Here is a 12365-nt window from a genome sequence, read left to right as displayed (position 1 = left end):
TCATTAGGATAAGTCTGTCATTGTAAATGTTGTTGTTGATGTTGTGTATTAGGGGTTCATCTCAAGTGAGATGTCACCTTGTTTTGCCTAGTTTTTTATCATTGAGTCAGTGAATTACCTTTTTTTTCATCATTGTGTCAGTGAATTACCTAGTTTTTCATACCTGAGTCAGTGAATAGCCTAGTTTTTCATCATTGGGTCAGTGAATTGCAATGACATCTCAAGGAAATATATCTCAATGGAAATGTATGTTTTCATGAAGCGAATAACATTGTAGACATTTCTTAAAGGCTGACATTAGTTTTGCATTGTAATGTCCAAATCAAAGACAACTATATAAGCCCGGTAACATCCCTTCCGTAAGACAGGCAATTTCTGTTCCTGTCCGTTTCCTTTTAGATTTCAGGGCTAAAAAATAAATAGCACAGGGCAGCATGTAGAGTTTTATTTACAGCTTAGAGGAGATCAAGCTTACTAAACTAAACACTTGTCAGGAACTGCTTTATGAAGTCCAGGGGCAGCGGCTCTCTACTCCCATCCGGAGCGTTTAATAGGATATCTGTAGAGGCAGGAAACTGACTGAGGGGTCAGTCCTCTTTCATTATGTGCTAGTACCTATTTACACTGCCCTCTAGTGGAACGTCTGGAGACCCTGTTTGCATCCCAAGACCCTGTTCCCTGTCTCTAACTGTTCCCTGTCTCTAGCTGTTCCCTGTCTCTAACTGTTCCCTGTCTCTAACTGTTCCCTGTCTCTAACTGTTATCTGTCTCTAACTGTTATCTGTCTCTAACTGTTCCCTGTCTCTAACTGTTCCCTGTCTCTAACTGTTATCTGTCTCTAACTGTTCCCTGTCTCTAACTGTTCCCTGTCTCTAACTGTTCCCTGTCTCTAACTGTTATCTGTCTCTAACTGTTATCTGTCTCTAACTGTTCCCTGTCTCTAACTGTTCCCTGTCTCTAACTGTTCCCTGTCTCTAACTGTTCCCTGTCTCTAACTGTTCCCTGTCTCTAACTGTTCCCTGTCTCTAACTGTTACCTGTCTCTATTCCCTGTCTCTAACTGTTACCTGTCTCTAACTGTTCCCTGTCTCTAACTGTTCCCTGTCTCTAACTGTTCCCTGTCTCTAACTGTTCCCTGTCTCTAACTGTTCCCTGTCTCTAACTGTTATCTGTCTCTAACTGTTATCTGTCTCTAACTGTTCCCTGTCTCTAACTGTTCCCTGTCTCTAACTGTTCCCTGTCTCTGACTGTTCCCTGTCTCTAACTGTTCCCTGTCTCTAACTGTTCCCTGTCTCTAACTGTTCCCTGTCTCTAACTGTTCCCTGTCTCTAACTGTTACTGTTCCCTGTCTCTAACTGTTCCCTGTCTCTAACTGTTCCCTGTCTCTAACTGTTATCTGTCTCTAACTGTTATCTGTCTCTAACTGTTATCTGTCTCTAACTGTTCCCTGTCTCTAACTGTTATCTGTCTCTAACTGTTCCCTGTCTCTAACTGTTCCCTGTCTCTAACTGTTCCCTGTCTCTAACTGTTCCCTGTCTCTAACTGTTCCCTGTCTCTAACTGTTACTGTTCCCTGTCTCTAACTGTTCCCTGTCTCTAACTGTTCCCTGTCTCTAACTGTTATCTGTCTCTAACTTTTCCCTGTCTCTAACTGTTCCCTGTCTCTAACTGTTCCCTGTCTCTAACTGTTCCCTGTCTCTAACTGATCCCTGTCTCTAACTGTTCCCTGTCTCTAACTGTTCCCTGTCTCTAACTGTTGCCTGTCTCTAACTGTTCCCTGTCTCTAACTGTTCCCTGTCTCTAACTGTTCCCTGTCTCTAACTGTTCCCTGTCTCTAACTGTTACTGTTCCCTGTCTCTAACTGTTCCCTGTCTCTAACTGTTACCTGTCTCTATTCCCTGTCTCTAACTGTTACCTGTCTCTAACTGTTCCCTGTCTCTAACTGTTCCCTGTCTCTAACTGTTCCCTGTCTCTAACTGTTCCCTGTCTCTAACTGTTATCTGTCTCTAACTGTTCCCTGTCTCTAACTGTTCCCTGTCTCTAACTGTTCCCTGTCTCTAACTGTTCCCTGTCTCTAACTGTTATCTGTCTCTAACTGTTCCCTGTCTCTAACTGTTATCTGTCTCTAACTGTTATCTGTCTCTAACTGTTCCCTGTCTCTAACTGTTCCCTGTCTCTAACTGTTCCCTGTCTCTAACTGTTCCCTGTCTCTAACTGTTCCCTGTCTCTAACTGTTCCCTGTCTCTAACTGTTATCTGTCTCTAACTGTTCCCTGTCTCTAACTGTTCCCTGTCTCTAACTGTTCCCTGTCTCTAACTGTTACCTGTCTCTATTCCCTGTCTCTAACTGTTACCTGTCTCTAACTGTTCCCTGTCTCTAACTGTTCCCTGTCTCTAACTGTTCCCTGTCTCTAACTGTTCCCTGTCTCTAACTGTTCCCTGTCTCTAACTGTTATCTGTCTCTAACTGTTCCCTGTCTCTAACTGTTCCCTGTCTCTAACTGTTCCCTGTCTCTAACTGTTCCCTGTCTCTAACTGTTCCCTGTCTCTAACTGTTCCCTGTCTCTAACTGTTCCCTGTCTCTAACTGTTCCCTGTCTCTAACTGTTACTGTTCCCTGTCTCTAACTGTTCCCTGTCTCTAACTGTTCCCTGTCTCTAACTGTTATCTGTCTCTAACTGTTATCTGTCTCTAACTGTTATCTGTCTCTAACTGTTCCCTGTCTCTAACTGTTATCTGTCTCTAACTGTTCCCTGTCTCTAACTGTTCCCTGTCTCTAACTGTTCCCTGTCTCTAACTGTTCCCTGTCTCTAACTGTTACTGTTCCCTGTCTCTAACTGTTCCCTGTCTCTAACTGTTCCCTGTCTCTAACTGTTATCTGTCTCTAACTGTTCCCTGTCTCTAACTGTTCCCTGTCTCTAACTGTTCCCTGTCTCTAACTGTTCCCTGTCTCTAACTGATCCCTGTCTCTAACTGTTCCCTGTCTCTAACTGTTACCTGTCTCTAACTGTTCCCTGTCTCTAACTGTTCCCTGTCTCTAACTGTTCCCTGTCTCTAACTGTTCCCTGTCTCTAACTGTTCCCTGTCTCTAACTGTTACTGTTCCCTGTCTCTAACTGTTCCCTGTCTCTAACTGTTACCTGTCTCTATTCCCTGTCTCTAATTGTTACCTGTCTCTAACTGTTCCCTGTCTCTAACTGTTCCCTGTCTCTAACTGTTCCCTGTCTCTAACTGTTCCCTGTCTCTAACTGTTATCTGTCTCTAACTGTTCCCTGTCTCTAACTGTTCCCTGTCTCTAACTGTTATCTGTCTCTAACTGTTCCCTGTCTCTAACTGTTCCCTGTCTCTAACTGTTATCTGTCTCTAACTGTTATCTGTCTCTAACTGTTCCCTGTCTCTAACTGTTCCCTGTCTCTAACTGTTCCCTGTCTCTAACTGTTCCCTGTCTCTAACTGTTATCTGTCTCTAACTGTTCCCTGTCTCTAACTGTTCCCTGTCTCTAACTGTTCCCTGTCTCTAACTGTTCCCTGTCTCTAACTGTTCCCTGTCTCTAACTGTTATCTGTCTCTAACTGTTCCCTGTCTCTAACTGTTTGTTCCCTGTCTCTAACTGTTCCCTGTCTCTAACGGTTCCCTGTCTCTCCTCCTTTCTAAGCAGGCAGATATCTGGACAGCACATCGTCCGGGTCCTCGTCACGCTCCCAGAGTCCTTTACTTTTGAGTCCTGCTGGCTCTCAGAGCACCTACAACAACCCTCTACTGCGCTCCCTCAGGTATAGCTATTGTAGCTAATTCAGGGTGTAGCCCCGACTGGGACTCGACCCGGGTCCAGCGACTGTCAACCCAACACCTTAGCCATTACGCCAAGAGATCCAAAGCTCTTGACAAGGTGGCTAGGAGTTGTGTTAAGCTCGCTACAATATAGTACAGTTTAACCATTGATGTGGATGTATCTACCATATGAATGGGTTGTACAGTTAGTTCACCTGTATCTATGTTCTACTATCTGTGACTGTTGCTGTGACTGGGTGTGTATTTGAGAGAGTTTGTATGTGCTCTGTCTTATAGTATATGCACTGCTCAAAAAAATAAAGGGAACACTTAAAGAACACAATGTAACTCCAAGTCAATCACACTTCTGTGAAATCAAAGTTTCCACTTAGGAAGCAACACTGATTGACAATACATTTCACATGCTGTTGTGCAAATGGAATAGACAACAGGTGGAAATTATAGGCAATAAGCAAGACACCCCCAATAAAGGAGTGGTTCAGCAGGTGGTGACCACAGACATCAGCTTCCTGGCTGATGTTTTGGTCACTTTTGAATGCTGGCGGTGCTTTCACTCTAGTGGTAGCATGAGACGGAGTCTACAACCCACACAAGTGGCTCAGGTAGTGCAGCTCATCCAGGATGGCACATCAATGCGAGCTGTGGCAAGAAGGTTTGCTGTGTCTGTCAGTGTAGTGTCCAGAGCATGGAGGCGCTACCAGGAGACAGGCCAGTACATCAGGAGACGTGGAGGAGGCTGTAGGAGGGCAACAACCCAGCAGCAGGACCGCTACCTCCGCCTTTGTGCAAGGAGGAGCAGGAGGAGCACTGCCAGAGCCCTGCAAATTGACCTCCAGCAGGCCACAAATGTGCATGTGTCTGCTCAAACGGTCAGAAACAGACTCCATGAGGGTGGTATGAGGGCCCGACGTCCACAGGTGGGGGTTGTGCTTACAGCCCAACACCGTGCAGGACGTTTGACATTTGCCAGAGAACACCAAGATTGGCAAATTTGCCACTGGCGCCCTGTGCTCTTCACAGATGAAAGCAGGTTCACACTGAGCACATGTGACAGACGTGACAGAGTCTGGAGACGCCGTGGAGAACGTTCTGCTGCCTGCAACATCCTCCAGCATGACCGGTTTGGTGGTGGGTCAGTCATGGTGTGGGGTGGCATTTCTTTGGGGGGCCGCACAGCCCTCCATGTGCTCGCCAGAGGTAGCCTGACTGCCATTAGGTACCGAGATGAGATCCTCAGACCCCTTGTGAGACCATATGCTGGTGCGGTTGGCCCTGGGTTCCTCCTAATGCAAGACAATGCTAGACCTCATGTGGCTGGAGTGTGTCAGCAGTTCCTGCAAGAGGAAGGCATTGATGCTATGGACTGGCCCGCCCGTTCCCCAGACCTGAATCCAATTGAGCACATCTGGGACATCATGTCTCGCTCCATCCACCAACGCCACGTTGCACCACAGACTGTCCAGGAGTTGGCGGATGCTTTAGTCCAGGTCTGGGAGGAGATCCCTCAGGAGACCATCCGCCACCTCATCAGGAGCATGCCCAGGCGTTGTAGGGAGGTCATACAGGCACGTGGAGGCCACACACACTACTGAGCCTCATTTTGACTTGTTTTAAGGACATTACATCAAAGTTGGATCAGCCTGTAGTGTGGTTTTCCACTTTAATTTTGAGTGTGACCCCAAATCCAGACCTCCATGGGTTGATAAATTGGATTTCCATTAATTATTTTTGTGTGATTTTGTTGTCAGCACATTCAAATATGTAAAGAAAAAAGTATTTAATAAGATTATTTCTTTCATTCAGATCTAGGATGTGTTGTTTAAGTGTTCCCTTTATTTTTTGGAGCAGTGTAATATATCCCCATCCTCTCCTCCTCCTGTCTCCAGTCACCCAGGAGAGGGTGTGATCCAGCTGATCTCTGTAGCCCGCTCCTCTAGTCTGGGCATCACCATCGGCGGAGGCTCCAATAGACCGGACGGCCCTGCAGTCTTCATCCAGGAGGTTCTGTCTGGGGGAGACTGCCACAGGGTAAGTCACCAATGGGATCCACCCTGAAAGAACAGGGTACCAGTGGAGAACCCCTTCTCATAGATTCACTTCATAACAGATACTGTAGTCATAGTTACCTCCATTGGGTTTTAACACTGGGATTAAATGAACCAGACTCAGACCACTGGTAGAACATCCAGTCAACGATGAATATGGTGGGAAGAGTTACATTAGGCATGTCGACATGGTAACGTCAATCTGCTCTACTTAGAAATTGAGTTACATTAGACATGTCGACATGGTAACGTCAATCTGCTCTACTTAGAAATTGAGTTACATTAGACATGTCGACATGGTAACGTCAATCTGCTCTACTTAGAAATTGAGTTACATTAGACATGTCGACATGGTAACGTCAATCTGCTCTACTTAGAAATTGAGTTACATTAGACATGTCGACATGGTAACGTCAATCTGCTCTACTTAGAAATTGAGTTACATTAGACATGTCGACATGGTAACGTCAATCTGCTCTACTTAGAAATTGAGTTACATTAGACATGTCGACATGGTAACGTCAATCTGCTCTACTTAGAAATTGAGTTACATTAGACATGTCGACATGGTAACGTCAATCTGCTCTACTTAGAAATGGAGTTACATTAGACATGTCGACATGGTAACGTCAATCTGCTCTACTTAGAAATGGAGTTACATTAGACATGTCGACATGGTAACATCAATCTGCTCTACTTAGAAATGGAGTTACATTAGACATGTCGACATGGTAACATCAATCTGCTCTACTTAGAAATGGAGTTAGAGACAGAGAGACAGAGTTAGAGACAGAGAGACAGAGCTAGAGACAGAGAGACAGAGCTAGAGACAGAGAGACAGAGCTAGAGACAGAGAGACAGAGCTAGAGACAGAGAGACAGAGAGACAGAGTTAGAGACAGAGCTAGAGACAGAGAGACAGAGTTAGAGACAGAGAGACAGAGCTAGAGACAGAGAGACAGAGTTAGAGACAGAGAGACAGAGCTAGAGACAGAGCTAGAGACAGAGTTAGAGACAGAGAGACAGAGCTAGAGACAGAGCTAGAGACAGAGAGACAGAGTTAGAGACAGAGAGACAGAGCTAGAGACAGAGAGACAGAGTTAGAGACAGAGAGACAGAGTTAGAGACAGAGAGACAGAGTTAGAGACAGAGAGACAGAGTTAGAGACAGAGAGACAGAGTTAGAGACAGAGAGACAGAGTTAGAGACAGAGAGACAGAGTTAGAGACAGAGAGACAGAGTTAGAGACAGAGAGACAGAGTTAGAGACAGAGAGACAGAGCTAGAGACAGAGAGACAGAGCTAGAGACAGAGAGACAGAGCTAGAGACAGAGAGACAGAGCTAGAGACAGAGAGACAGAGCTAGAGACAGAGAGACAGAGCTAGAGACAGAGAGACAGAGCTAGAGACAGAGAGACAGAGCTAGAGACAGAGAGACAGAGCTAGAGACAGAGAGACAGAGCTAGAGAGAGACAGAGCTAGAGACAGAGAGACAGAGCTAGAGACAGAGAGACAGAGCTAGAGACAGAGAGACAGAGCTAGAGACAGAGCTAGAGACAGAGAGACAGAGCTAGAGACAGAGAGACAGAGCTAGAGACAGAGAGACAGAGTTAGAGACAGAGAGACAGAGAGACAGAGTTAGAGACAGAGCTAGAGACAGAGAGACAGAGCTAGAGACAGAGAGACAGAGTTAGAGACAGAGAGACAGAGTTAGAGACAGAGAGACAGAGCTAGAGACAGAGAGACAGAGTTAGAGACAGAGAGACAGAGTTAGAGACAGAGAGACAGAGCTAGAGACAGAGAGACAGAGCTAGAGACAGAGAGACAGAGCTAGAGACAGAGAGACAGAGCTAGAGACAGAGCTAGAGACAGAGAGACAGAGTTAGAGACAGAGAGACAGAGCTAGAGACAGAGAGACAGAGTTAGAGACAGAGAGACAGAGCTAGAGACAGAGAGACAGAGCTAGAGACAGAGAGACAGAGCTAGAGACAGAGAGACAGAGCTAGAGACAGAGAGACAGAGCTAGAGACAGAGAGACAGAGCTAGAGACAGAGTTAGAGACAGAGCTAGAGACAGAGAGACAGAGTTAGAGACAGAGAGACAGAGCTAGAGACAGAGAGACAGAGCTAGAGACAGAGAGACAGAGTTAGAGACAGAGAGACAGAGCTAGAGACAGAGAGACAGAGCTAGAGACAGAGAGACAGAGAGACAAAGCTAGAGACAGAGAGACAGAGTTAGAGACAGAGAGACAGAGAGACAAAGCTAGAGACAGAGAGACAGAGTTAGAGACAGAGAGACAGAGTTAGAGACAGAGAGACAGAGTTAGAGACAGAGAGACAGAGCTAGAGACAGAGAGACAGAGCTAGAGACAGAGAGACAGAGCTAGAGACAGAGAGACAGAGCTAGAGACAGAGAGACAGAGCTAGAGACAGAGAGACAGAGCTAGAGACATAGTTAGAGACAGAGAGACAGAGCTAGAGACAGAGCTAGAGACAGAGAGACAGAGCTAGAGACAGAGAGACAGAGCTAGAGACATAGTTAGAGACAGAGAGACAGAGTTAGAGACAGAGAGGGAGAGAGAGAGGGGTGAAGAAAAAGAGAGAAAGAGACAGTGGGATGGAGAGGGACAGGGGGGATGGAGAGGGTTGGAGAGAGAGAGGGAAAGGGATGGATGGAAAGAGCGAGATGGAGACAGTGGGATGGAGAGAGACAGGGGGATGGAGAGGGTTGGAGAGAGTGAGAGAGAGGAAGGGATGGATAGAGAGAGAGATAAAGTGATGCAGACTGCTTCCCAATTAGCTCAAGTGTGAAGGGGACGTGTCAGAGTCCCCACAGTCCCTTGAGCAGCAGGACAGGACAGCAGGACAGGACAGACACACAGACTGTGAAGGTCAGCCCTTTAGGACCCTGCTTACTTAGGCCATCACCCTGTCCCCCTGACCTCTACCTTCCTACCATCTAGCCTCTACCACCCCCACAGCACTCCCTGTTCCCCTGTCCTCTACCTCCCTACTATCTAGCCTCTATCACCCCCACAGTACTCCCTGTCCCCATGATCTCTACCTCCCTACCATCTAGCCTCTACCACCCCCACAGCACTCCCTGTTCCCCTGTCCTCTACCTCCCTACCATCTAGCCTCTACCACCCCACAGCACTCCCTGTTCCCCATGATCTCTACCTCCCTACCATCTAGCCTCTACCACCCCCACAGCACTCCCTGACCTCTACCTCTCTACCATCTAGCCTCTACCACCTCCACAGGACTCCCTGTTCCCCTGTCCTCTACCTCCCTACCATCTAGCCTCTATCACTCCCACAGCACTCCCATGACCTCTACCCTCCCTACCATCTAGCCTCTACCACCCCCACAGCACTCCCTGTCCTGACCTCTACTTTCCTACCATCTAACCTCTACTACCCCCACAGTACTTCCCTGACCTCTACCTCCCTACCATCTAGCCTCTACCACCTCCACAGCACTTCCTGTCCCCCTGCCCTCTTTCTCCCTACCATCTAGCCTCTACCACTCCCACAGCACTCCCTGACCTCTACCTTCCTACCATCTAGCCTCTACTACCCCCACAGTACTTCCCTGACCTCTATCTCCCTACCATCTAGCCTCTACCACCCCCACAGCACTCCCTGACCTCTACTTTCCTACCATCTAGCCTCTACTACGCCCACAGTACTTCCTGTCCCCCTGACCTCTACCTCCCTACCATCTAGCCTCTACGACCCCACAGTACGCCCTGACCTCTACCTCCCTACCGTCTAGCCTCTACCACCCCCACAGCACTTCCTGTCCCCCTGCCCTCTTTCTCCCTACCATCTAGCCTCTACCACCCCCACAGCACTTCCTGTCCTGTCCCCCATCTGCCCCCCCCAGAAATATGACACTGATAGGAAAAGGTGAGAGGAGAGGGGTAGGATGGGGGAGGGCAGGGTGTGAGGGAATAGATGAGGGTTGTCCATATTCCAAACCTCTCTGGAAAGCTGACACTAATGGAGGGGGCAGGATGGGAAGGGTTGTCCATGCTGCACCTTTCACCTGCAGCGTGATAGATGGGGTGACTATGTACATAAAATGCTGTCATTTCTAAACAGTTCTCCCGATATGGATCAAAATACCCTCAAATTAAAGCTGACAGTCTGCATTTTAACCTCATAGTCATTGTTTGATTTCAAATCCAAACTTTTGAAGTATAGAGCCATAAGAAGAAAACATGCTTCACTGTCCCAATAATTACTGAAGACACTAAATAATTACTGTAAATAGAGAGATAGAGACATAGAGAAATAGATATATAAAGTTGAAGTCGGAAGTTTACCTATACTTGGGTTGGAGTCATTAAAACAGTTTTTTTCAACCACTCCACAAATGTATTGTTAACAAACTATAGTTTTGGCAAGTCGGTTAGGACATCTACTTTGTGCATGACACAAGTCATTTTTCCAGCAATTCTTTACAGACAGATTATTTCACTTATAATTCACTGTATCACAATTCCAGTGGGTCAAAAGTTTACATACACTAAGCTGACTGTGCCTTTAAACAGCTTGGAAAATTCCAGATAATTATGTCATGGCTTTAGAAGCTTCTGATAGGCTAATTGACATCATTTGAGTCAATTGGAGGTGTACCTGTGGATGTATTTCTAGGCCTACCTTCAAACTCACTGCCACTTTGCTTGACATCATGGGAAAATAAAACAAAATCAGCGAAGACCTCAGACAAAACTTGTAGACCTCCACAAGTCTGGTTCATTCTTGGGAGCAATTTCCAAACACCTGAAGGTACCACGTTTATCTGTACAAACAATAGTACTTAAGTATAAACACCATGGGACCACGCAGCCGTCATACTGCTCAGGAAGGAGACGCGTTCTGTTTCCTTGAGATGAACATACTTTGGTGTGAAAAGTGCAAATCAATCCCAGAACAACAGCAAAGGACCTTGTGAAGATTCTGGAGGAAACAGGTACAAAAGTATCTATATCCACAGTAAAACGAGTCCTATATCGACATAAATATGAAAGGCCTCTCAACAAGGAAGAAGCCACTGCTCCAAAACCACCATAAAAAAGCCAGACTACGGTTTGCAACTGCACATGGGGACAAAGATCGTACTTTTTGGAGAAATGTCCTTTGGTGTAATGAAACAAAAATAGAACTGTTTGGTCATAATGACCATCGTTATGTTAGGAGGAAAAAGGGGGAGGCTTGCAAGCCGAAGAGCACCATCCCAACCGTGAAACACGGGGGTGGCAGCATCATGTTGTGGGGGTGCTTTGCTGCAGGAGGGACTGGTGCACTTCACAAAATAGATGGCATCATGAGGGGGGGAAATTATGTGGATATATTGAAGCAACATCTCAAGACATCAGTTAGGAAGTTAAAGCTTGGTCGCAAATGGGTCTTCCAAATGGACAATGACACCAAGCATACTACAAGCATTTCGTTACACTCGCATTAACATCTGCTAACCATGTGTATGTGACCAATACAATTTGATTTGATTTGATTACTTCTAAAGTTGTGGCAAAATGACTTAAGGACAACAAAGTCAAGGTATTGGAGTGGCCATCACAAAGCGCTGACCTTAATCCAATAGAAAATTTGTGGGCAGAACTGAAAAAGTGTGTGCGAGCAAGGAGGCCTACAAACCTGACTCAGTTACACCAGCTCTGTCAAGTGGAATGGGCCAAGATTCACCCAATTTATTGTGGGAAGCTTGTGGAAGGCTACCCGAAACATTTGACCCAAGTTAAACAATTTAAAGGCAATGCTACCAAATACTAATTGAGTGTATGTAAACTTCTGACCAACTGGGAATGTGATGAAAGAAATAAAGGCTGAAATAAATAATTCTCTCTACTATTATTCTGACATTTCACATTGTTAAAATAAAGTGGTGATCCTAACTGACCAAAGACAGGGATTAAATGTCAGGAATTGTGAAAAACGGAGTTTAAATGTATTTGGCTAAGGTTTATGTAAACTTCTGACTTCAACTGTACATACACATACATACATACATACATACATACATACATACATACATACATACATACATACATACATAGTGCAACTGATATCTTTGTTCTATATCAGTGTTTTCTAACCCTGGTCCTCCAGTACCACCAACAGCCCAACTCTGGTCCTCCAGTACCACCAACAGCCCAACCCTGGTCCTCCAGTACCACCAACAGCCCAACCCTGGTCCTCCAGTACCACCAACAGCCCAACCCTGGTCCTCCAGTACCACCAACGGCCCAACCCTGGTCCTCCAGTATCACCAACAGCCCAACCATGGTCCTCCAGTACCACCAACAGCCCAACCCTGGTCCTCCAGTATCACCAACAGCCCAACCCTGGTCCTCCAGTACCACCAACAGCCCAACCCTGGTCCTCCAGTACCACCAACAGCCCAACCCTGCTCCTCCAGTATCACCAACAGCCCAACCCTGGTCCTCCAGTACCACCAACAGCCCAACCCTGGTCCTCCAGTACCACCAACAGCCCAACCCTGGTCCTCCAG

The 12365-nt window shown here is 46.4% G+C and overlaps 1 protein-coding gene across 6 annotated transcripts in view; it reads left to right on the top strand.

Moving 5' to 3' along the window:
* The window catches only part of LOC106606366 (syntaxin-binding protein 4), a 170822-nt gene that overhangs the window by 120045 nt on the left and 38412 nt on the right, over positions 1–12365 (top strand). For 5 of the 6 annotated variants that reach the window (XM_045719569.1, XM_045719567.1, XM_045719564.1 and 2 more), the window contains 2 exons: positions 3648–3765; positions 5671–5812. In XM_045719569.1, the coding sequence (XP_045575525.1) occupies positions 3648–3765; positions 5671–5812 (260 nt within the window). The remainder of the gene's footprint in view (positions 1–3647; positions 3766–5670; positions 5813–12365) is intronic. The other variant, XM_045719565.1, reaches the window with a different exon arrangement.

The sequence above is a fragment of the Salmo salar genome, chromosome ssa06 (assembly GCF_905237065.1).
Source record: "Salmo salar chromosome ssa06, Ssal_v3.1, whole genome shotgun sequence".
Classification (NCBI taxonomy): Eukaryota; Metazoa; Chordata; class Actinopteri; order Salmoniformes; family Salmonidae; genus Salmo; species Salmo salar.
Note: the sequence above shows the minus strand (reverse complement) of the source record. Positions and strands in the feature narration are given on the sequence as shown.